General features: G+C 38.3%; 1 protein-coding gene and 1 non-coding gene across 2 annotated transcripts; both read right to left on the bottom strand.

Moving 5' to 3' along the window:
- Positions 1-7,181: 7,181 nt before the first annotated feature.
- Positions 7,182-7,289, bottom strand: LOC112793319 (small nucleolar RNA R71). The gene has a single exon (XR_003198017.1). It is a non-coding gene; the product is annotated as a small nucleolar RNA R71 (small nucleolar RNA).
- A 13,785-nt stretch (positions 7,290-21,074) lies between these two features.
- On the bottom strand, positions 21,075-23,758 carry LOC140183474 (uncharacterized). Its single transcript, XM_072231917.1, has 4 exons — positions 23,437-23,758; positions 22,730-22,957; positions 21,942-22,152; positions 21,075-21,732 (listed from the first exon to the last, which is right to left on the bottom strand). The coding sequence occupies exons 1-4, from the start codon at positions 23,756-23,758 to the stop codon at positions 21,075-21,077; spliced, it is 1,419 nt and encodes a 472-aa protein (XP_072088018.1).
- Between the last annotated feature and the right edge of the window lie 2,675 nt (positions 23,759-26,433).

Consider the following 26,433-nt stretch of genomic DNA (forward strand, 5'->3'; position numbering starts at 1 on the left):
TAACCAAAGGAAAAGGAATTGAAAACGTGGCATGTATGGATGTAGATATATATCATACTAATGACACCTAATAAACTCATAATAACCACAAATCTTCTATTAATATTACCAACCCGTAGTTATCTTCCTTTTTTCTTTATTCATCGCCAATTGAGCTTAAAGAAAAAAAAAATGAGAGAGACCGAGAGAGCTCTTATATGAGCCGTAACCTTTCATTAATTTTTGGCGTCGATTTTTTGTGATTCGTAACTCCAATTGAAAATCTAATTCGATAAAAATGTTCGTATCTTTCTCCTCTATATATTGGCATTATTTTTGTCCGATAAAAATTGACGATGACATAGTTCATCTTTCCCTTGAATTTGGCTAATTAGAGTTCTAGGAAGTCCAGACGATTTTTGATGCTTTTTTCTTCAGCAGCTCGGTCAGAAAGTTTCTCCAAAATTTTTGATGATTTTGATTTCATACGAAATAGGGGATTTATTTCAAAATTAACTGTTTTAATTTACAAATACCATTGAAGTTTAGTGAGTAACTGCAAATAATTCATAAATGTCTCGTTTGATTAACCGATGAAAATTGATAAAATTGATATTGTTGGAGATTGGAAATATAATTGAATGTGATGAATTGGTTGAATTGTGGCTGTGATTATGACTGGTTTCATTGTTGTGAGTGATTAATTGGTGAGATTGGTTTTGGTTTGATTTGTTGGTATTGAATTGAGATTTGAAAATGATTTCTCATATTGGAATTAGTTTGAGTTATTGAAAACGATCGGAAAAAAAAAGGTTGAGAATGGTTCGGTTGGGACCTAGAAAGGGTGGTGAAGTCCAATTTTAAAGAGAGATGCTGTCCAATTTTTATAAAAATATACGAAAAGTGATTTTTATTTTAAAAATCTCTGAATTTTATTAAAATAGAAAATGGCTTAGCTTTAAAAGAAAACGTTTTAATTATTGAAAACTATTTGATTTTGATTTACTACAGAAAGTCTTATTTTCAGCTTGATTTATTAAGCAAGTATAAGGTTTTGCATTCAGTATTTTTTTTAGAATAGATATTGTTTCAAGTTATGATTTGAGTTCAGTTTGTTAAGAGAAAGAAGGAAAGAGGAAAGAGAACACGGCACGTGTGATTATGAAATAAATAAAAGGTCACGAGAGGGTGACGGAAAGTAATTAGTTAGGGTGCCGATGTGAGAATATTAAGTCGTGGGCTTTATGTGTGAATGATGGTGCGGGGATGCCCGTGTGTATGAAATGGCTTCCAGGAGAAAGTGGCACATGCTTCAGCTGGAGAATCAGCGCCTGCAAGTACTTGTAGAGGTCATGTTCGGCATACTTCAGCTGGAGAATCAGCGCCTGCAAGAAGTAAAAACTTGCAGAGGTTATACCGCTGGAATGCCTTATCTGACTTGCGAGTCGGATTGCGTCCGGTGTGGGTCGAAACCGACAAATGAGCTCATTACCTGCGATAGGACTAGACATGCATCATCATTGTCTGTACATTTGCATTTGATTGTGTTTGCTTATCTTGTCTCTCTGTGATTGTGTTGTTTGTCTTATTGCTATTTGTTTGTGTGTTGATATGTTTTTTATGGTGTTAGTTTGTGTATTGAAGTGACTGAGAACTGAGGTTGTGGTTGAGATTTGGCTTAAGTTCGAAAATTTAAAGAAGGTAATTAATTATATAAAGTAATAGTAAAAAGTATTTTCAAAAGGTTTGATAAAAATATGGTTTTATTGAGTAAAGCTAATTATTTGCATTTTATTTCATTACTCTTTCGGCATTCGCATTCCCTATTGAGAACGTGTGGTTTGTTCTCACCCCAAAATCTTCCACCCCTTTCAGTGACACAGGTTCGAAGATTCAGTTTGAAGCTGCGGGCAAATATTAGTCTTATTTGAGTTAAGTTTATACGTTGAGTTGCTTTCATAGAATTCCCTCGCCCTTGTAATTTAAGATTTTATTTAATACAGAGGGATAGGAGTTGTAACTGAGTTTTATTTGAATTCTGTTGTATGATATTTATTATTATTAATAACTATGTTATTAGTATTGCTTGAGGATCTTTGATATATGATTTAAATTAATAAAACCAAACTTTTCAGGCATTTTCTTAAAAATTGAAACGCGATATCGAACTAAAGGCTCAATATTAAATAGTAAACAAGCAAAGTGGATTAGTAATACCTTATCTTTAGTACGATCATGACGTGCTAAAAGTTAGGGTGTTACAAGGATTATCCCTTCATGATTACTGCAGATGAAGTTTGTTAGACTCCTGCCGATGTTATTTTGGCTGAGGTGGGAGATGTGGCTATTGATCAATACATCTAGGTAATGTGCAATTTTTGTTGGTTTTTTTTGATATTTTTATGGATAACAATGTTGGTGATTTTTGTTGTGTTTGTATAAGGTTGTTAGTCTGAGGCTTGCCAGTTTAGGGCGTAACCGAAAAAAGAAACATATGAAAGCTGCAAATGATAAGTTCTGTTCGAAGTTGAAAGAGGAGTTAGATTTGAGGAATGCTAGGGTTGCCGAGGTTGAATCGAAACTGGCTGAGGTATAAAAGGAATTGACATTGACAAAGGAGAATTATTCGAAAGAAGTAGAAGACGTTAAGAAGAAAGAGGCCGATCTCTCTAGTATGAGTGCTCGTGTGATTGAGTCAACGAATAAATTGAAAGAAATGGAAAATAGCCGACAAGGTGAGATTTTGGATTCTTTTATTGAGGGTTTTGAAAGAGATTCTATTCAAGCCAAGTTTCTTGCTCCTGGAGTGGACTTCTCTCTGATGGATCTAGGTAAGATTGTTCAGGATAGATTTATGGTGGAGGATGATGGTGTTGCTGAGCAGGGGGATGAGAATGTTGAACAGATTTAGGTTTGATTTTGTTGTACCTATTTTGATAAACTTTTTTGCTCCTGAGTTGAGCTTATGCTTGTAACTTTATATGGGTACTATTTCTTGTAGAAAATAACTTATGATGCTTCTGACTTCATGCTTTTTGCATGTTATTATTAGTATATAAATATGTTATCAGTGTTATCTGTTTTTGTGGCTTTTAGCAAAATTGATCTGATATGGGTAAAACATATCATAGTGTTTGTTAATTTTGAGGAGAGGCTGAATTAGCCGAGTTTAGGGAGATGCCGAGTAATAGGGGTAAGGTTTATTTGATTTGATAAAATTTGATGTAACCACATTCTGTTTAATAATCGGCAGTGTTGTTGATGAATTTTGAATGGTCAGTTTTTGAGTATTGCTCGGTAATATGTTGGACTGATTAATTTCGAATAGTCGAAATGGCGGTAAGATCATAATTTTGTTTGAGTGATAGATTCTGAATGTTTGGTTTCGGATTAGGATTGGTTATTTATTTGATTGATAGATTCCGAATGATCGGTTTTCGATTAAGATCGGCTAATTTTTTGTCTGATGGCTTTTGAATGATCGGTTTTCGAGTAAGTGATGAGCGGATAATTTATACGCTTTTTGGCATTGTTTTTAGTATGTTTTCAGTATGTTTTAGTTAGTTTTTATTATATTTTTATTAGTTTTTAGTTAAAATTCACTTTTATGGACTTTACTATGAGTTTGTGTATTTTTCTGTGATTTCAGGTATTTTCTGGCTGAAATTGAGGGACCTGAGCAAAAATCTGATTCAGAGACTGAAAAGGACTGTAGATGCTGTTGGATTCTGACCTCCTTGCACTCGAAGTGGATTTTCTGGAGCTACAGAAGCCCAATTGGAACGCTCTTAACGGCGTTGGAAATTAGACATCCTGGGCTTTCCAGCAATGTATAATAGTCCATACTTTGCTCGAGATTTGATGGCCCAAACTGGCGTTCCAAATCAGCTCAAAACTGCCTGGCGTTAAACGCCGAAACTGGCACAAGAATGGGAGTTAAATGCCCAAACTGGCACAAAAGCTGGCGTTTAACTCCAAGAAAAGTCTCTACACATGAAAGCTTCAATGCTCAGTCCAAGCACACACCAAGTGGGCCCGGAAGTAGATTTTTATGTAATTTACTCATTTCTGTAAACCCTAGGCTACTAGTTCTCTACAAATAGGACCTTTTACTATTGTATTTTCATCTTGGTTCTTCTGGTTCCCTCTCTGGGGCCGAAGCCAAGGATCACTATTATCACTTATGTATTTTCAATGGTGGAGTTTCTACACACCATAGATTAAGGTGTGGAGCTCTGCTGTACCTCGAGTATTAATGCAATTACTATTGGTCTTCTATTCAATTCAGCTTATTATTGTTCTAAGATATTCATTTGCACCCAAGAACATGATGAATGTGATGATTATGTGACACTCATCATCATTCTCACTTATGAACGAGTTCCTGACAACCACTTCTGTTCTACAAGCAAACAAGGCTTGAATGTTTATCTCTTGGATCCCTTAATCAGAATCTTCGTGGTATAAGCTAGAATTGATGGCGGCATTCAAGAGAATCCGGAAGGTCTAAACCTTGTCTGTGGTATTCTGAGTAGGATTCAATGATTGAATGACTGTGACGAGCTTCAAACTCCTGAAGGCTGGGCGTTAGTGATAGACGCAAAAGAATCAATGGATTCTATTCCAACCTGATTGAGAACCGACAGATGATTAGCCGTGCCGTGACAGGGTGCGTTGAACATTTTCACTGATAGGATGGGATTGTAGCCACTGACAACGGTGATGCCCAACAAACAGCTTGCCATGGAAAGGAGTAAGAAGGATTGGATGAAGACAGTAGGAAAGCAGAGAGACGGAAGGGACAAAGCATCTCCATTCGCTTATCTGAAATTCTCACCAATGAATTACATAAGTATCTCTATCTTTACTTTATGCTTTATTCATATATCATCCATAACCATTTGAATCTGCCTGACTGAGATTTACAAGATGACCATAGCTTGCTTCATACCAACAATCTCCGTGGGATCGACCCTTACTCGCGTAAGGTTTATTACTTGGACGACCCAGTGCACTTGCTGGTTAGTTGTGCGAAGTTGTGATAAAAAGTTGAGATTGCAATTGAGTGTACCATGTTGATAGCGCCATTGATGATCACAATTTCGTGCACCAAGTTTTTGGCGCCGTTGCCTGGGATTGTTGAGTTTGGACAACTGACGGTTCATCTTGTTGCTTAGATTAGGTATTTTTCTTCAGAGTTCTTAAGAATGAATTCTAGTGTTTCAAGGTGATGTTCTTATCATCACCAAAGCTGATTGATTCTCATCAATTTAGCTCTTGAATGTAATGTCCTGCTGAAGCTTGGCTAGCCATGTCTAATTCCTTTAGACTGAAGCTTTAGACTAACATTGCATGATTCCTGGAATTCTCATTAAGAATTTTGATATCTTTATTTTCTTTTCCACTTAATTTTCGAAAATTCCAAAAAAATTACAAAATCATAAAAATAAAAAATATTTTATGTTTCTTGTTGAGTCTAGTGTCTCATTTTAAGTTTGGTGTCAATTGCATGTTTCTGTTCTTCTTGCATTCATGCATATGTCTTCATTAATCTTCAAGTTGTTCTTGATGATTTCCTTGTTCTGATCTTTAAATTCTCTTGTCTTGAGTGTTTTGTTGTTTTTCATATGCATTCTCATTTTGTTAGTGTCAATGGTATACAAACTGCTAAGTTTGGTGTCTTGCATGCATTGTTATTTGATTTTAGTTACATTTTGATTATTAAAAATCCAAAAAAAAAATTAATTTGTGTCTTTTCAAGTCAAAAATACAGAGAATTGAAGATTCAGAACATACAGCAGAGAAATTACACAGAAAAAGGCTGGGCGTTCAAAATGCCCAGTGAAGAAGGAAAACTGGCGTTTAAACGCCAGCCAGGGTGCCTGGCTGGGCGTTTAACGCCCAAAAGGGTAGTGTTTTGGGCGTTAAAGGCCAGAATGGATACCATTCTGGGCATTTAACGCCAGGATGGCACAAGAGGGAAGATTTTGTTTTTAATTCAAATTTTTTTCAAGTTTTCAAAATTTTTTCAAAATCAAATCTTTTTCAAATCATATCTTTTCAATCATATGTTTTCAAAATCAATTTCTTTCCATTTTCAAAAATACTTGCTAACAATTAATGATTTGATTCAACAATTCAAGTATGTTGCCTTTTCTGTTGAGAAAGGTTTAATGTTTGAATCATATCTTTTCTTGTTAGCCAAGTCATTAATTTTTAAAATCAAATCTTTTTAAATTGTTTTTCAAATCATATCTTCTCAACCATATCTTTTTAAAACTATATCTTTTCAATCATATATTTTTCTCACATCTTTTTCAAAATAGTTTTCAATCATATCTTTTTTATTTCTAATTTCAAAATCTTTTTCAAAAATCACTTGATTTCTTTTCCACTCTTGGTTTTCGAAAATCAATTAGTGTTTTTCAAAATGTTTTTAAAATCTTTTACTTAATTTTCGAAAATTTCTTCCCCTCTTCTCACATCCTTCTATTTATGGACTAACACTCCTCCTTAATACACAATTCGAACTCCATCTTTCTTGATAAGTTCGAATTCTTCTACCTCTTCCTTCTATTTTTCTTTTCCTCTGACACCTCAAGGAATCTCTATACTGTGACATAGAGGATTCCATATTTTCTTGTTTTCTTCTCTTTCATATGAGCAGGAGCAAAGACAAAAGCATTCTTGTTGAGGCTGACCCTGAACCTGAAAGGACCTTGAAGCGAAAGCTAAGAGAAGCTAAGGCACAACTCTCTGTAGAGGACCTAACAGAAATCTTCAAACAAGAAGAAGACATGGCAGCCAAAAACAACAACAATGCCAACAATGCAAGGAAGGTGCTGGGTGATTTTACTACACCTACTCCCGACTTCTATGGGAGAAGCATCTCTATCCCTGCCATTGGAGCAAACAACTTTGAGCTTAAGCCTCAATTAGTTTCTCTGATGCAACAGAATTGCAAGTTCCATGGACTTCCATTGGAAGATCCTCATCAGTTTTTAGCTGAGTTATTGCAAATCTGTGACACTATCAAGACTAATGGGGTTGACCCTGAGGTCTACAGACTTATGCTATTCCCTTTTATTGTAAGAGACAGAGCTTGGATTTGGTTGGACTCACAACCTAAAGAAAGCCTGAACTCTTGGAAAAAGCTAGTCAATGCCTTCTTGGCAAAGTTCTTTTCACCTCAAAAATTGAGTAAGCTTAGAGTGGAAGTCCAAACCTTCAGACAGAAGGAATGTGAATCCCTCTATGAAGCTTGGGAAAGATACAAACGATTGATCAGAAAGTGTCCTTCTAACATGCTTTCTGAATGGAGCATCATAGGTATCTTCTATGATGGTCTGTCTGAACTATCCAAGATGTCATTGGATAGCTCTGTTGGAGGATCTCTTCATCTGAAGAAGACGCCTGCAGAAGCTCAAGAACTAATTGAAATGGTTGCAAATAACCAATTCATGTACACTTCTAAAAGGAATCCTGTGAACAATGGGACAAATCAGAAGAAAGGAGTTCTTGAGATTGATACTCTGAATGCCATATTGGCTCAGAACAAAATATTGACTCAGCAAGTCAATATGATTTCTCAAAGTCTGTCTGGAATGTAAGCTGCACCAGGAAGTACTAAGGACGCTTCATCTGAAGAAGAAGCTTATAATCCTGAGAACCCTTCAATGGAAGAGGTGAATTACATGGGAGAACCCTATGGAAACACCTATAATTATTCATGGAGAAATCATCCAAATCTCTCATGGAATGATCAACAGAGACCTCAACAAGGTTTCAACAACAATAATGGTGGAAGAAACAGGTTTAGCAATGGCAAGCCTTTTCCATCATCTTCTCAGCAACAGACAGAGAATTCTAAGCAGAGCCACTCTGACTTAGCAACCATGGTCTCTGATCTAATCAAAATCACTCAAAGTTTCATGACTGAAACAAGGTCCTCCATTAGAAACTTGGAGGCACAAGTGGGACAGCTGAGCAAGAAAATTACTGAACTCCCTCCTAGTACTCTTCCAGGCAATACAGAAGAGAATCCAAAAGGAGAATGCAAGGCCATTAACATGACCCACATGGCCGAACTTGGAGAGGAGGAAGAGGCAGAGATCGCCACTGAGGAAGACCTCAATGGACGTCCACTGGCCTCCAATGAGTTTCCTAACGAGGAACAATGGGAATCTGAAGCTCAAACTGAGACCATAGAGATTCCATTGGATTTACTTCTGCCATTCATGAGCTCTGATGAGTATTCTTCCTCTGAAGAGGACGAATATATCACTGAAGAGCAAGTTGCCAAGTACCTTGGGGCAACCATGAAGCTAAATGACAAGTTATTTGGTAATGAGACTTGGGAGAACGAACCTCCCTTGCTCACCAAAGAACTGGATGACTTGACTAGGCAGAGATTACCTCAAAAGAGACAGAACCCTGGAAAGTTCTCAATACCTTGTACCATAGGCACCATGACCTTTGAGAAGGCTCTGTGTGACGTAGGGTCAAGCATAAACCTTATGCCTCTCTCTGTAATGGAGAAGCTAGGGATCTTTGAGGTACAAGCTGCAAGAATCTCACTGGAGATGGCAGACAACTCAAGAAAACAAGCTTATGGACTTGTAGAGGATGTTCTGGTAAAGATTAAAGACCATTACATCCATGCTGATTTCATAGTCCTAGAGACTGGGAAGTGCATGGATGAATCCATCATCCTTGGCAGACCCTTCCTAGTCACAACAAAAGCTGTGATTGATGTTGACAGAGGAGAATTGACCATTCAAGTGAATGAAGAATCCTTGGTGTTTAAGGCTCAAGGATATCCCTCTGTTACCATGGAGAGGAAGCATGAATAGCTTCTCTCAAAACAGAGTCAAATAGAGCCCCCACAGTCAAACTCTAAGTTTGGTGTTGGGAGGCCACAACCAAACTCTAAGTTTGGTGTTGAACCTCCACATTCAAACTCTAAGTTTGGTGTTGGGAGGTCCCAACTTTGCTCTGAGTATCTGTGAGGCTCCATGAGAGCCCACTGTCAAGCTATTGACATTAAAGAAGCGCTTGTTGGGAGGCAACCCAATGTTATATTTATCTAATTTTCCTTTGTTATTTTATGTTTTCTGTAGGTTGATGATCATGAAAAGTCACAAAATCAGTTGAAAAAGCAAAAACAGAATGAAAAATAGAAAAAAAATAGCACACCCTGGAGGAAGATCTCGCTGGCGTTTTAACGCCAGTAAGGGCAGCAAATGGGCGTTTAACGCCCAGTTTGGCACCATTCTGGGCGTTTAACGCCAGAAAGGGGCACCAGACTGGCGTTTAACGCCAGAATTGGCATAGAGAGCATTTTTGCTTGCCACTTGGTGCAGGGATGATTTTTCCTTGACACCTCAGGATCTGTGGACCCCACAGGATCCCCACCTACCCCACCACTCTCTCTCTTCTTCACCCATTCACCAATCACCTCAACACCTCTTCCCCAAAAACCCCTCACCTATCAAATCCCATCTTTCTCTTCACCACTCACATCCATCCTTCATAAAACCCCACCTACCTCACCATTCAAATTCAAACCACTTTCCCCCCCAAACCCACCCTCACATAGCCGAACCTTACCACTCTCTCCACTCCTATATAAACCCATATTTACCACCTTCTTTTCACACAACCTAAACACTACTTCTTTCCCTTTGGCCAAACCACAAAGCCATCTCCATCTACTTTATTTCTTCTTCTTCTACTCTCTTCTTTCTTCTTTTGCTCGAGGACGAGCAAACCTTTTAAGTTTGGTGTGGTAAAAGCATTACTTTTTTTTCCATAACCATTTATGGCATCCAAGGCCGGAGAAACCTCTAGAAAGAGGAAAGGGAAGGCAAAAGCTTCCACCTTCGAGTCATGGGAGATGGAGAGATTCATCTCAAGGGTGCATCAAGACCACTTCTATGAAGTTGTGGCCTTGAAGAAGGTGATCCCCGAGGTCCCTTTCAAACTCAAAAAGAGTGAATACCCGGAGATCCGACATGAGATTCGAAGAAGAGGTTGGGAAGTTCTTACCAACCCCATTCAACAAGTCGGAATCTTAATGGTTCAAGAGTTCTATGCCAATGCATGGATCACCAAGAGCCATGATCAAAGTGTGAACCCGAACCCAAAGAATTAGCTTACAATGGTTCGGGGGAAATACTTAGATTTTAGTCCGAAAAATGTAAGGTTGGCATTCAACTTGCCCATGATGCAAGGAGATGAACACCCTTACACTAGAAGGGTTAACTTTGATCAAAGGTTGGACCAAGTCCTCATAGACATCTGTGAAGAGGGCGCTCAATGGAAGAGAGATTCAAGAGGGAAGCCGGTTCAACTGAGAAGGCATGACCTCAAGCCCATTGCTAGGGGATGGTTGGAGTTTATCCAACGCTCAATCATTCCCACTAGCAACCGGTCCGAAGTTACTATAGACCGGGCCATCATGATTCATAGCATCATGATTGGAGAAGAAGTAGAAGTTCATGAGGTTATAGCCCAAGAACTTTATAAGGTGGCGGACAAGTCCTCTACCTTGGCAAGGTTAGCCTTTCCTCATTTCATTTGTCACCTATGTTATTCAGTTGGAGTTGACATAGAGGGAGACATCCTCATTGATGAGAACAAGCCCATCACTAAGAAAAGGATGGAGCAAACAAGAGATCCCACTCATCATGAAATCTCTGTGATGCCTCAAGGGATGCACTTTCCTCCACAAAACTATTGGGAGCAAATCAACACCTCCCTAGGAGAATTGAGTTCCAACATGGGACAACTAAGGGTGGAGCACCAAGCACATTCCATCCTCCTCCATGAAATTAGAGAAGATCAAAGAATCATGAGAGAGGAGCAACAAAGGCAAGGAAGAGACATTGAGGAGCTCAAGCACTCCATAAGATCTTCAAGAGGAAGAACAAGCCGCCATCACTAAGGTGGACCCGTTCTTTAATCTCCTTGTTCCTTATTTTCCTGTTTTTCGAATTTTCATGCTTATGTTTATCTATGTTTGTGTCTTATGATCATTAGTGTCTTAGTGTCTATGCCTTAAAGTTATGAATGTCCTATGAATCCATCACCTTTCTTGAATGAAAAATATTCTTAATTGAAAAAGAGAAGAATTGCATGAATTTTGAATTTTATAACAGATTAATTATTCTGATGTGGTGGCAATACTTTCGTTTTCTGAATGTATGCTTAAACAGTGCATATGTCTTTTGAATTTGTTGTTCATGAATTGTTGGCTCTTGAAAGAATGATGAAAAAGGAGACATGTTACTGAGGATCTGAAAAATCATAAAAATGATTCTTGAAGCAAGAAAAAGCAGTGAATAAACGAAAAAAAAAGAGAGAGAGAAAAAGAATAAAGTTGTGATCCAAGGCAAAAAGAGTGTGCTTAAGAACCCTGGACACCTCTAATTGGGGACTCTAGCAAAGCTGAGTCAGTAAGATCGGCTAATTATGTAACTGATAGTTTTCGAATGATCGGTTTCCAATTAAGATCTGCTAATTGTTTGTCTGATAGCTTTCGAATGATCAGTTTCTGATTAAGATCGGCTAATTGTTTAACTGATAGTTTCCGAATGATCTGATTCGGAATATAGATCGGCGGTAGGTTACAAATAAATGAGAAGTTTGAAATGCAAAAATATTTACTGGATGAAATAAGAAGTTTATTTATTTAGAGAACCTTTGAGGTCAAAGGCCCTGGTAGGTGATGAGCGGATAATTTATACGCTTTTTGACATTGTTTTTAGTTAGTTTTTAGTATAATCTAGCTACTTTTAGGGATGTTTTCATTAGTTTTTATGCTAAATTCACATTTCTGGACTTTACTATGATTTTGTGTATTTTTCTGTGATTTCAGGTATTTTTTGACTGAAATTGAGGGACCTGAGCAAAACTCTGATAAAAGGCTGACAAAGGACTGCTGATGCTATTGGATTCTGACCTCCCTGCACTCGAAATAGATTTTCTAGAGATACAAAACTCCAAATGATGCGCTCTTAACGGCGTTAAAAAGTAGACATCCAGAGCTTTCCATCAATATATAATAGTTTATACTTTATTCGTGATTAGACGACGTAAACTGGCGCTCAACGCCAGTTCCATGCTGCATTCTGGAGTCAAACGCCAAAAACACGTCACGAACCAGAGTTGAATGCCAAAAACACGTTACAACTTGGCGTTCAACTCCAATAGAAGCCTCAGCTCGTGTAAAGCTCAATCTCAGCCCAAGCACACACCAAGTGGGCCCCGAAAGTGGATTTCTGCATCAATTACTTACTTCTGTAAACCCTAGTAGCTAGTCTAGTATAAATAGGACCTTTTACTATTGTATTTTCATCCTGGATTGTATTTTTGATCCTGTGATCACGTTTTGGGGGCTGGCCATTCGGCCATGCCTGAACTTTCATCACTTATGTATTTTCAACAGTGGAATTTCTACACACCATAGATTAAGGGTGTGGAGCTCTGCTGTACCTCAAGTTTTAATGCAATTACTACTATTTTCTATTCAATTCAGCTATTCCTGTTCTAAGATATCCGTTGCACTTCAACAAGATGAATGTGATGATCCGTGACACTCATCATCATTCTCACCTATGAACGCATGACTGATAACCACTTCCGTTCTACTTTAGACCGGGCGCATATCTCTTGGATTCCTTAATCAGAATCTTCGTGGTATAAGCTAGATTGATGGCGGCATTCATGAGAATCCGGAAAGTCTAAACCTTGTCTGTGGTATTCTGAGTAGGATTCTGGGATTGAATGACTGTGACGAGCTTCAAACTCGCGATTGTTGGGCGTGATGACAAACGCAAAAAAATAAAGGGATTCTATTCCGACATGATCGAGAACCGACAGATGATTAGCCGTGCCGTGACAGAGCATTTGGACCTTTTTCACTGAGTGGATAGGATGTAGCCATTGACAACAGTGATGCCCTACATACAGCTTGCCATGGAAAGGAGTAAGAAGGATTGGATGAAGGTAGTAGGAAAGCAGAGATTCAGAAGGGGCACAGCATCTTCATACGCCTATCTGAAATTCCCATCAATGATTTACATAAGTATTTCTATCTTTATTTTCAGTTTATTTATTATTAATATTCGAAAACTCTCTCACCATTTATTATCTGCCTGACTGAGATCTACAAGATGACCATAGCTTGCTTCATACCAACAATCTCTGTGGGATCGACCCTTACTCACGTAAGGTTTATTACTTAGACGACCCAGTACACTTGCTGGTTAGTTGAGTGAAGTTGTGAAATTATGTATGGACCATGGTATTGAGCACCAAGTTTTTGGGGCCATTACTTGGGAATTAATTTCGAACAACAATTCAAGCATGAATCACAATTTTGTCCACCAAGTTTTTGGCGCCGTTGCCGGGGATTGTTGAGTTTGGACAACTGATGGTTCATCTTGTTTCTCAGATTAGGTAATTTTCTTTTAAAAAATTTTTCAAAAATTTATCCCTATTTCCAAAAAAAAATTTGAAAATAAATTATTCTATGGCTTCAGAATTTTTAAGAATGGATTCTAGAGTTTCATGAAGCATGTTGAATCCTGGCTGGCTATAAAGCCATATTCAAATTCTTTTGGATTGAGACTTCAACTAATCACCACAATGCATGTAATTCCATCCTAAAGCTGGCTGGCTATTAAACCATGTCCAACCCTTGGATTGAAGCTTTAGGCTAAACATTGAAAGATTCCTGGAATTCTTCTTAAAAATTTTGAATTTCTTATTTTCTTTTTCTTATATGTTTTTTCAAAAAAATAAAATAAAATACAAAAAAATTATAAAATCATAAAAATAAAAAATATTTTGTGTTTCTTGGTTGAGTCTTGAGTCAATTTTTAAAGTTTGGTGTCAATTGCATTTTTCTAAAATTTATGCATTTTTTTCGAAAATCTCATGCATGTGTTCTTCATGATCTTCAAGTTGTTCTTGACAAGTCTTCTTGTTTGATGTTGATGTTTTCTTGTTTTGTGTCTTTTGTTGTTTTTCATGTGCATTTTTACATTCATAGTGTCTAAGAATTAAAGATTTCTAAATTTGGTGTCTTGCATGTTTTCTTTGCATAAAATTTTTTCAAAAATATGTTCTTGATGTTCATCATGATCTTCAAAGTGTTCTTGGTGTTCATCTTGACATTCATAGTGTTCTTGCATGCATCATATGTTTTGATCCAAAATTTTCATGTTTTAGGTCATAATTATGTTTTTCTCTCATAATTAAAAATTCAAAAATAAAAAATATCTTTTCCTTTTTTCTCTCAAAATTTCGAAAATTTGAGTTGACTTAGTCAAAAAAATTTAAAATTAGTTGTTTCTTGTAAGTCAAGTCAAATTTTCAAATTTTAAAAATCTTATCTTTTCAAAACTTTTTCAAAAATCAAATCTTTTTCATTTTTTATTAATTTTCGAAATTTATTTTTTAAATTATTTTTCAAAAATCTTTTTCTTAATTTTATCTTTAATTTCAAAAATTATGCTAACAATTAATATGATTGATTCAAAAATTTGAAGTTTATTACTTTCTTGTTAAGAAAGGTTCAGTCTTTAAATTCTAGAATCATATCTTTTAGTTTATTGTTAGTCAAGTAATTAATTTTAATTTTAAAAATTAAATCTTTTCTAACCATATCTTTTTAATCATATCTTTTTATCTTATCTTTTGTTGAGTTAAGAAATTAATTAAATTAATTATTGATGACAAACATTATTTTTGGCAAAATAAATAATTAGAGTTGTTTAATTAATAAATATACATTGCTAATTATTTATGTTATGTTGCAGGCCATAATTCAAGTTAAGCAGCCCAAATGGTATGAAAATAATATAGCAAGGCTGATGGGTAAATAAACTAGCACAGCCCAAAAGAAACGAAGCCAAAGGATCCAATAGGCCAAACGGGTTACATGAACCAAACCGATCCAAGCCCGAATTGATTTTCAATTCCCACCATATTGCTCCAACCAAAGCAACATTCCCCTCCTCTCAAATCAAGTCAAATCAAACCTTCAGAAAAGTAAGAAAGAGAAAGAGCTTCTTCACCAAACTAAACACCAAAGAAGCAAAAGAGAGAAAGGTTAAAGCTTGACACACAGAAATTTAATCAGAAAATCCAAACCAAATCAAGCTTAGGTTAAAGGTAATCCATCTCATTTTGCTTGCATCAAATCTTCTTCTCTTCTTCCCAACTCTCTGCAATATCCGAAAATGGCATTCAAGGGAAAGTGGTTCTCTGCCATATTCTGTTTCACATCTACGGTCACAAGTGATACTTGGGGACCAAGTAGCTTTTCTATGGCTAAGATCAAGTTGACCATGAGAAGATTTCTATGGTTACTGCTTTGTGGCTTTCGGTCAAGATAAGGAAGTCAGAGAGAAAGTTTCTACTTTGAGGATTAAGGAGAAAAAGTGAATCTGTGGTTGGTGAAGCTCAAGGCTCAAGATGTTGACCTTGGAAGAAGGACCCAGCAACATGCAAGGAGTTAAAAGAAGTTTTTCTGTTCATTCAGAACCAAGGAGAGAAAACCTGAGTTTGAAAGTTCTGTTCTGAGAAGAGCTCTTTGAAGAAGTTCAACTAACTGGACAGTGTAACCTATTCAAAGGTGCATTCCGCCAGTATGAAGAACTAAATCAGAGGCTTGCTAATCTGGTTTTTCGCATAGCACAGAGGCTGTTGATGAAGTCAATCTCCTTCATGTTTTACTGATTGTGATGTACTTTTCTAAGCTTATCTTTCTGTAATTTCTTGAGAGAAAAGGCATTGTGAGAAAGCTTGAGAAAAAGCAAGAGTTGAAAAAGGCTGAGTGAAACACTTGAGAGAAAAGCCTAGAGTTGTTTTCTGATTTCTTTAGGTTGGTTAAGTGTCTTATATCTTGTACCTAAAAGGTATCCCTTTCTTAGTTGGGTTAGCACTAAGAGGTATAGTTAGGTATTAGCATAGCCAATGTCAAGATAGGTTAGAACTTGAGTGTGATAGGATTGGGTCAATCCTGTGTTATTGGTGTATGTAATACTGTTAACTATAGTGAAATTCTTCCATAGTTGTGGAGGAGACTGGATGTAGGTTGCATAGCACAAGGCAACCGAACCAGGATACTTGCTGGTGTTAGCTTTTCTCTTCTCTGCTGTGTTCTGTTTTCTGATATTCATGAGACAAAAATAAATTGTCTCATAAATTTCCGCTGCTGAGTTCAAACAGAATCAAAACTGCAAAGTTATTTTAAAAGGGTAATAACAGTAACTAACAAGGAAGGCATAGATTCAACCCCCCTTCTCTAAGCCTACCACAACCTTCATCTTTTATATCATATCTTTTTCAAAATTTTATCTTTTTTAAAAAATTTGATTTTAAAATATCTTTTCTAATTTCTTATCTTCTTATATTCTTATCTTTTCAAATTTGATTTTCAAATCTTTTTCAACTAACTATTTGACTTTTTGTTTGTTTCTTATCTTTTTCAAAACCACCTAACAACTTTTCTCTCTCTAATTTTCGAAAATACCTCCCTCTTTTTTCAAAATTTCTTTTTAATTAATTAATTGTTTTAAATTTTAATTTTAATTTTATTTCTTATCTTAATTTTCGAAAATCATTAACTCCTTTTCAAAATTATTTTCGAAAACTTCTGTCTCTCATCTTATTCTATTTATTTATTCATTCACTAACACTTCTCTTCATCTCAAATCTCTGCCCCTATCCTCACCTTTGTGTTTGGATTTTCCTTTTTTTATTCCCTTTCTTCTTCTACTAACAATAAGGAACCTCTTTACTGTGACATAGAGGATTCCTCTTCTTTTTCTGTTCTCTTCTCTTTCATATGAGCAGGAATAAGGAAAAAGGCATTCTTGTTGAAGCTGATTCAGAACCTGAAAGGACTCTGAAGAGGAAACTAAGAGAAGCTAAATTACAACAATCCAAAGACAACCTTGCTGAAATTTTCGAACAAGAAAAGGAGATGGCAGCCGAATCCAACAACAATAATGCAAGGAGGATGCTTGGTGATTATACTACACCTACTTCCAAGTTTGATAGAAGAAGCATCTCAATTCCTGCCATTGGAGCAAACAATTTTGAGCTGAAACCTCATTTAGTTGCTCTAATGCAATAGAACTGCAAGTTTCATGGACTTCCATCAGAAGATCCCTATCAGTTCTTGATTGAGTTCTTGTAGATCTGTGAAACTATTAAGACTAATGGAGTAGATCCTGAAGTCTACAGGCTCATGCTTTTCCCTTTTGCTGTAAGAGACAGAGCTAGAGCATGGTTGGACTCTCAACCTAAAGATAGCCTGGACTCCTGGGATAAGCTAGTCACGGCCTTCTTGGCTAAGTTCTTTCCTCCTCAAAAGCTGAGCAAGCTTAGAGTGGATGTTCAAACCTTCAAATAAAAAGATGGTGAATCCCTCTATAAAGCTTGGGAAAGATACAAGCAGATGACCAAAAGATGTCCTTCTGACATGTTTTCAGAATGGACCATGATAGATATATTCTATTATGGTCTATCTGAGTTCTCTAAGATGTCACTGAACCATTCTGCAGGTGGATCCATTCACCTAAAGAAAACGCCTGCAGAAGCTCAAGAACTTATTGACATGGTTGTAAATAACCAGTTCATGTACATTTCTGAGAGGAATTCCGTGAATAATGGGACGCCTCAGAGGAAGGAAGTTCTTGAAATTGATGCTCTGAATGCCATATTGGCTCAGAACAAAATGTTGACTCAGCAAGTCAACATGATTTCTCAAAGTCTGAATGGATGGCAAAATGCATCCAACAGTACTAAGGAGGCATCTGACGATTGGATTTTTGATGGTATAGAATTTCACAAATGAATTCTCGTTGTAAGTATAGTTTCTAAACCAATCAATAATCCTTTCATACAAAAAGTTGTTTGTCACTAGTACAAACCCCTAAATTTATAAACCGAAGTATTCAAACCTCGGGTCGTTCTCCCTAGGAATTACAATAAAGTGTCTTGTTATTGGTTTGAGTTGTTTTGGGGTTTTGATAAGAGGCATGAAAGTAAATGGCAATGAAAATAAACTAACAACTATAAAAGACTCTTGGCAAGGTATGAAAATTAGAAGTCCTATCCTAGTTATCCTTCTCAATTGTGATGAGAATTGTTCATTGCTCCCACTTAGTTAACCTCTAACCATGGAGGAAAGTCAAGTGGATGAATCAATTTGATTCCTCAAGTTCTAATCAACTCCTAAAGGAAAGACTAGCTTTAGAGGCATTCAAATCAATTAGCAATTTCTAATGGTCAACCAACAAGGGAATTGGATAACTCAAGAGTTACTAACTACTCTACCTAGGCTAAGAGGAACAAAACCTACACTAAAATCCAACCAAGCATTTCATCAAACACTTGGAAGGCGTATAAGAAAAACTTAGTAAATTCATAACAATAATAGAATTTAACAACAATTATTGCAAAGAATTAATCGACAACAATCAAGGAAATCACAATTATCATGAATTACCTCAAATTGCATTATTGAAAGGAAACAAAGGAACAACAATCTATCCAAAACAAAATGGAGAATTACAATTACGAGAGCACATAACTAGAAAGAGAGAGATGAGAAGATTAAGAATTGATAGAGGAGAATTGAATCAAAGCATGAATTAAACCTAAATCTAAGAAGAGAGATTAACCTAAACCTAATCCTAATTCTAGAGAGAAGTGAGAGCTTTTCTCTCTAGAAACTAACTCTAAAACTAATCCTAGTGAGTTGTTTTTTTATTGCCTAGTTGATTCCCTCTTAATCCTTCATCCTTATATTCCTCCTCCTTAGCATTTGGCGCCAAAGTGGGTTCAGAAACCCTCTCAAATCGCTAGGCACGTGTTGCATTAGAGAGGTCATGTGCCATCATCGGCGCGTGCGCGCACGGTACGCGTGCGCGTCCTTGGCCTGTTTCGCACTGTGCGCGTGAGCGCCTTGTGCGCGTGCGCGTGCATGACTGACTTTGCTTCTTTGACTTTTTATGCTTCTCTCCACTTGTATGCTTCCTTCCTTGCTTCCTTTGATCCATGCCTAGCCTATTTCAATCCTGTAATTACTAGCAAACACATCAAGGCATCTTATGGAATCAAAGAGAAACTAGAATTCATCAAAATAAGGCTTAAAAAGCATGTTCTTACACTTAAGCACAAATATGGGAGGGATAACAAAACCATGCTAATTCATAGGCTAAATGTGACAAAAGGTTATCAAAACACTCTAAACTCAATACAAAATAAACTATCAAATTGGGGTTGCTTGGGGACAAGCAACAATTTAAGTTTGGTGTTGTGATGAGCAGATAATTTATACGCTTTTTGGCATTGTTTTTAGTTAGTTTTTAGTATAATCTAGCTACTTTTAGGGATGTTTTCATTAGTTTTTATGCTAAATTCACATTTCTGGACTTTACTATGAGTTTGTGTATTTTTCTGTAATTTCAGGTATTTTCTGGCTGAAATTGAGGGACCTGAGCAAAACTTTCATAAAAGGCTGACAAAGGACTGCTGATGCTGTTGGATTCTGACCTCCCTACACTCAAAATGGATTTTCTGGAGCTAAAGAACTCCAAATGGCGCTCTCCTAACGGCATTGGAAAGTAGACATCCAGAGATTTCCAGCAATATATAATAGTCCATACTTTATTCGTGATTAGACGATGTAAACTAGCGCTCAACGCCAGTTTCATGCTGCATTCTGGAGTCAAACGCCAGAAACATGTCACGAACCAGAGTTGAACGCCAAAAACACATTACAACTTGGCGTTCAACTCCAATAGAAGTCTCAGCTCGTGTAAAGCTCAAGCTCAGCCCAAGCACACACCAAGTGGGCCCCGTAAGTGGATTTCTGCATCAATTACTTACTTCTATAAACCCTAGTAGCTAGTCTAGTATAAATAGGACCTTTTACTATTGTATTTTCATCTTGGATTGTATTTTTGATCCTGTGATCACGTTTTGGGGGCTGGCCATTTGGCCATGCCTGAACCTTCATCACTTATGTATTTTCAACGGTGGAGTTTCTACACACCATAGATTAAGGGTGTAGAGCTCTGCTGTACCTCAAGTTTTAATGCAATTACTACTATTTTCTATTCAATTCAGCTATTCCTGTTCTAAGATATTCGTTGCACTTCAACATGATGAATTTGATGATCCGTGACACTCATCATCATTTTCACCTATGAACGCATGACTGTCAACCACTTCCATTCTACTTTAGACCGGGCGCATATCTCTTGGATTCCTTAATCAGAATCTTCGTGGTATAAGCTAGATTGATGGCGGCATTCATGAGAATCCGGAAAGTCTAAACCTTATCTGTGGTATTCCGAGTAGGATTCAGGGATTGAATGACTGTGACGAGCTTCAAACTCGCGATTGTTGGGCGTGATGACAAACGCAAAAGAATCAAGGGATTCTATTCCGACATGATCAAGAACTGACAGATGATTAGCCGTGCCGTGACAGAGCATTTGGACCTTTTTCACTGAGAGGATGGGATGTAGCCATTGACAACGGTGATGCCCTACATACAGCTTGCCATGGAAAGGAGTAAGAAGGATTGGATGAAGGTAGTAGGAAAGCAGAGATTCAGAAGGAGCACAGCAACTTCATACGCCTATCTGAAATTCCCATCAATGATTTACATAAGTATTTCTATCTTTATTTTCAGTTTATTTATTATTAATATTCGAAAACTCTCTCACCATTTATTATCTGCCTGACTGATATCTACAAGATGACCATAGCTTGCTTCATACCAATAATCTCTGTGGGATCGACCCTTACTCACGTAAGGTTTAATACTTGGACGACCCAGTACACTTGCTGGTTAGTTGAGCGAAGTTGTGAAATTATGTATGGACCATGGTATTGAGCACCAATTTTTTGGGGCCATCACCTGGGAATTAATTTTGAACAATAATTCAAGTATGAATCACAATTTCGTCCACCAGTAGGCTAGCCTCATTAAAACCTCTCTAAGCAAAACCCTTTTTGGGAAAAATCTTGGTAGTAGGAAAAAGAGTACTTGCCTGTTCCTGGTTTTAACTGTAATATAACTTTAAAGAAGATACATTCGAAGTATTAGGCAAATCTTTACCATCTAAGGTTTGTAGTCGGTAAGCTCCATTGCCGATGACTTCTATGACTCGGTAAGGGCCTTCCCAATTAGCTGCTAGTTTGCCATGGCTTGATGGTCTTCTAGCTTGTTCTGTTTTCCTGAGCACAAGGTCGTTTACTTGGAAAGACCTTGGGTGAAGTCTTTGGTTATATCTTCGGGCTATGTGCTGTTGCATGGCCAAGTGTTTAACTGCTGTGGACGATCTGAGTTCTTCTACGAGGTCAAGTTTGAATTGCCGAGCTATGTCTTTTTTAGCTTGGTCAGCCATTTCAGTGCGCAGTGAGGATTGGGAGATCTCCACTGATATCATTGCATCTGAACCATAGACTAACCGGAAGAATGTTTCCTTTGTGGTTAAGTGAATGGTGGTGTTGTATCCCCATATGATCTCTGGGATAAGCTCGGCCCAGAGGCCTTTTGCATCATCCAGTTTCTTTCTTAGTGCATGTAGTATTACTTTATTTGCAACTTCTGCTAAGCCGTTTGTTTGTGGGTGCTCCATTAACGAGAAATGTTGTTTGATTTTTAGTTCCTGCAAAAAGGATGTGAATTTTTTATCGGCAAACTGGCGACCATTATCTCTGATAATGTGCCGAAGAATGCCGAATCAACAAATAATATATTTCTAGACAAAAGAAAGCATTTGTTGTGATGTGATCTTGGCTAGAGGCTGTGCCTCTATCCATTTGAAAAAATAATCAATTTCTACAACCAGGAATTTTACCTGCCCTGCTGCTGTGGGTAAAGGACCGAGGATATCTATGCCCCATTGGTTGAACGGCCAACTTACCTCAGAACAGTGTAGGTGTTTGGCCGGGAGATGTATGATCGGACTGTGTTTCTGGCAGTTGTTACAGCTTTTAACTTTTGCTTGGCAATCCTGTCATATTGTCGGCCAGTATAATCCAGCTCTGAGAATTTTTTAAGACAGACTTTGGGCTCCGAGGTGTGTACCACAGATCCCTTCATGTGCCTCGGCAAGTGCAAGCTCTGCTTCTGTTCTGCAAAGACATTTTAGTAACGGACGAGAGAATCCTCGTCTATATAGGCAGTTGTTATAAATTGTAAAAAAGGAGGCTTGTCGACGAAAGTGTCGAACATTTTCGACATCACCTGGCAAGATCCCTGTCTGAAGATAGTCTATGTATGGAGATCTCCAATCTGCTTCCTGTGTTACACTTAAGATTTCTGTGAGTTCAATGCTTGGCTTAAGCAATGTTGACTGATAAAGGGATGACCTTTTTGGTTGAGTACTGGCGAGTTTAGACAGAATGTCAGCTCGACCATTACTCTCCCTGGGTATATGTTGTATTTCGTATTTTGAAAAATTTGAAAGTAAATTTTGTACGATGTCAAGATATTTGGAAAGCAAAGGATCATTTACTTGGTATAAGTTGTTTACCTGCTGGACGATGAGTAAAGAGTCGCAGTATATCTTAAGTTCGGTGATGTTTAGGTCGGCTGCGAGTCTAAGGCCGGCAATTTAGGCTTCGTACTCATTTTGATTGTTGCTTGCTTTAAATAAAAAATGGAGGTAGTGTTCGATGATGTTGCCGTGGCTATCATCAAGTATGATACCTGCTTGACATCCTTGTGGGTTGGAGGACCCATCGACGTTTAAAGACCATTCGATGTAGTCTTCGGTTGTGTCTGGTACTGAGAACTCGGCGATGAAGTCGGCCAAGAATTGAGACTTGATGGATGTTCGGCCTTCGTACTTGATATAAAATTCTGAAAGTTCGACCGACCATTTTACTAGTCGGTCAGCCAGCTCAGGTTTCTGAAGGACTTGTCGTAAAGGATGATCTGTCCGAACATAGATTTCATGGCTCTAAAAATATGGTCGGAGTCTTCTGGCCGAGAAGACAAGGGCTAGGGCCAGCTTCTCATTGCTCGGATATCGAAGCTCGGCATTCTGTAATGTTTTGCTAGTAAAATAGATCGGGAACCGCTGCTTTTTCCTTTCTGCAACAAGAGCGAAGCTTACAGCCCAGTTAGTGACAGATAAATATAAGAATAATGGTTCCCCTTCAAGGGGGTTTTAAAATTGGTGGTTTTGAAAGAGTTTGTTTGATAGCTGTGAATGCTTGTTCACAATCGTCAGTCCATTGGAAAGCTTTTTCTCTTTTTTAAAGTTCGGAAAAAACATAAAGATTTAGAAGTTAGGCAGGGTAAGAATCTAGAGAGTGCAGCGAGTCTCCCTGTTAACCGCTGCACCTCTCTGATTGTTTGTGGGCTTTTCATGTCTAAAACAGCTTGGCATTTTTCTGGATTCGCCTCAATACCTCGGCTAGCGAGCATGAAGCCGAGGAATTCTCCGCTCTCGGTGCCAAATGCGCACTTCTCAGGGTTTAACCGCATGTTGTATTTTCTTATTTGACTGAAGATTTCTGCGAAGTTGTCAAGGTGATTGTTTCCGATCTCTATCTTGGCGACCATATCATCGATGTAAACATCAATGTTCCTGCCGATCTGCTTGGCGAAGACTTTGTCCATTAGACGTTGATATATTGCACCTGCATTCTTAAGGCCAAATGGCATAACTTTATAACAGTAGTTTCCATACGCAGTAATAAAGGCTGTCTTATTTTGATCGGATGGATGCATTTGGATCTAGTTATAGCCAGAATAAGCATTCATAAAGCTAAATTTTTCATAGCCAGAGGCATTATCAACTAAGCAATCAATAGAAGGCAAATGATAGGAATCTTTGGGGCATGCTTTGTTGAGATCGGTGAAATCAACACACATGCGCCATGTACCGTTATGTTTTTTCACCATGACGACATTCGCCAACCATATTGTGAATTTGATTTCTTTGATGAAGCTGGCGTTGATGAGCTTTTTGGTTTCTTCCAGGGAAGCTTGTTTCCGGTCATGGCCGAGGTTTCTCTTCTTCTGTGCTACAAGTCAAACAGATGGATCTAATGCCAACTTGTGGGATATGATTGATGGATCGATGCCTGGCATATCAGCTGGGGTCCAAGCAAACAGATCGATGTTTTGTTTTAAAAATGCTCGGAATGAGGATTTCTCTTCTGGGGATAATGTGGAGCCGATGTAAGTGAATTTGTCCGAGTTTTATATGAAATAGATTTTATGCAGGTCTTCGGTTGGGGTCGGTCTTTCAAGGGTTCCTGCTCTTGGATCAAGATCGGCAAGAGCTGGTAGGTCGTCCATGCTGCTGATGTTCTGAACATGTGCTTTTGTGTTTGAGTTAGGTCTTTTAAGACTGTTGTTGTAGCATTCCCTGGCTTCTCAGGCATCACTGTGAATGGTTGCGATTATGTTGTCCGCAAAGGAAACTTAACACAGAGATGAATTGTAGAGACTATGGCGCCGAACTTTTTTAAGAAAGGTCGGCCGAGTATCAAATTGTAAGGACAAAAACAGTCAACCACTAAGTATTGAATATCTGAAGTTTTTGACAAGGGAAACTCACCAAGTGTGGTTTGTAACCACACAGAGCCCATAACTGGGACTCTCTCACCTGAGAAACCTACCAGGTCTACAGTGAAAGTTTGGAGGATGTTACTGCTAAGTTTCATTTTCTGGAATGTGGAGTAAAAGAGAACGTCAGCACTGCTTCCTGGGTCCAGTAACATCTTTTTTACTAGGAGATCTCTGAGCTATAGGGAGATTACGACCGGGTCATCCAGATTTGCCACATTGGTGTTGTGGTCGTCTGTCTGGAATGTTATCTGAGGGAACTGGGGAAGCATCCATTGTTGAGTTTGATCGGATTCTATGGAGAGCACAGCTCAGTAAGATCACTTCCTTGCCGAGCTTGTGGTTCCTCCTCCTGCAAAACCTCTAGAAATACAGTTAATAATACGTCTTGGTTGGTCGGGATGGCTGGTGTTTGGCCGATCTTTATCTTGGCCATGCTGTGTCGCCGAGTTTTGGTCACCAGAGAAGGGTGCGTGTCGCTGTATGTTGCTACCGATATATTTGTCTAGGTGGCTTTACCGAGCTAGTCGCTCCAAAAGGTCTTTGGCGATGACACAGTCGTCGGTAGTGTGTCCGTACTTTTGGTGGAAAGAGCAGTATTTTGATATGTCCGCTCCTTTTGAATCTAGGTAACTGCCGGCTTTTCTTGGTGATTTGATCAAATTTGAATTCAAGATCTCCTCAATGATGTCGTCGATCTTGGTGTTGAATTGAGTGTAGGACTCGTATTGTGGAGTTGGTTTGAAATTTTTCTTGTTGTCCCGCGTTTTGTCGTCGTCTCTGTAGTGAGGCTTTTCTGTTTTCCGAGCTTGTCGGAGTTCATCGATGTCGATCTGACCTTTAGCCTTTTCATAGAACTCGGCCATAGTCTTGGGTTTGGCTACGGTAATAGTTTCTCGAAATTTTCCTGGTCGGAGTCCGCTTTTTATTGAATGCAGTTCCACCTCGGGATGGAGGTCGGGTATACTCATGGCTATCTTTGTGAAGCGCGTCATGTAGTCCCTGAGGCTTTCGTGCTGGCCTTGCTTGATTGTATTCAGGTAATTGGAGTCGTGTAGGTAGATGGCCGATCCAGCAAAGTGCTATTCAAAGGGCTTTGATAGGTCTCGAAAGCGAGAAATAGAATCTGCAAGCAAAGAACAAAACCAATCAAGTGCAGGACCGTCTAAGTAAGATGGAAAGCAACGACATAAAACTTTATTAGATACACTGTTTACTGTCATCATGGAGGTGAACTTTTTGATGTATTTCTTCGGATCACCTAACCTATCATAGGGAGTTAGGGAGGTCAGCAGAGTGAACCTCCTGGGTAACACGAAATTCATCACCTCGGCCGTGAATGGCCCAGGAGAGCTTTTCTGATTGTCGTCCTCGTCATCTGACCGAGCTTCCTCATTATGCTCGGGTTGCTCCTCTTTGTGTCGAGCAGTTTCAGAGACGTGTGTTGGCCATGACTGATGCTCGGCTTCTTCTGACCGTTCTTGCCGATCGTTGTTGTTTTCGATTCGGGTGTTATTCAAGTTGGCAATTTGATTTGCCATTCTTTGGTTCTCTTCGGTCATTTGCTGGTTGGCTTGCCGTAACTCGGTCATCATTTGAAGGAGTTTGGATGGTGTGGGTGGAAGTTGTTTAGCCATGACTTCAAGCGAGAACCTCGAGGCCGATTATATATGGAAGAGATTATATTCTCGACCCCACGATGGGTGCCAGTTGTTCTTGTATTGATACTTGAAGGGAGAGCTCGGTCCTTGGGAGTCGACGCCAAATTGTTATCTTCGGTTCCGACCTTCAAGCTTCGTAAAAGTCCGAGCTTTACTCCGAGGGGAGGTCCA

This window comes from Arachis hypogaea, chromosome 3 (assembly GCF_003086295.3).
Source record: "Arachis hypogaea cultivar Tifrunner chromosome 3, arahy.Tifrunner.gnm2.J5K5, whole genome shotgun sequence".
Taxonomy (NCBI): Eukaryota; Viridiplantae; Streptophyta; class Magnoliopsida; order Fabales; family Fabaceae; genus Arachis; species Arachis hypogaea.

What these genes read in the sequence shown, in the direction of transcription:
- LOC140183474 (XM_072231917.1), bottom strand. Translation starts at nt 23,758, where the DNA reads ATGCATCCATCCGATCAAAATAAGACAGCCTTTATTACTGCGTATGGA. An exon ending in CTTCATGCTCGCTAGCCGAG is followed by an intron (nt 22,958 to 23,436) that starts GTATTGAGGCGA and finishes ATGTTCGGACAG; the next exon opens with ATCATCCTTTACGACAAGTC. An exon ending in AACACCTACACTGTTCTGAG is followed by an intron (nt 21,733 to 21,941) that starts GTAAGTTGGCCG and finishes GCACATTATCAG; the next exon opens with AGATAATGGTCGCCAGTTTG.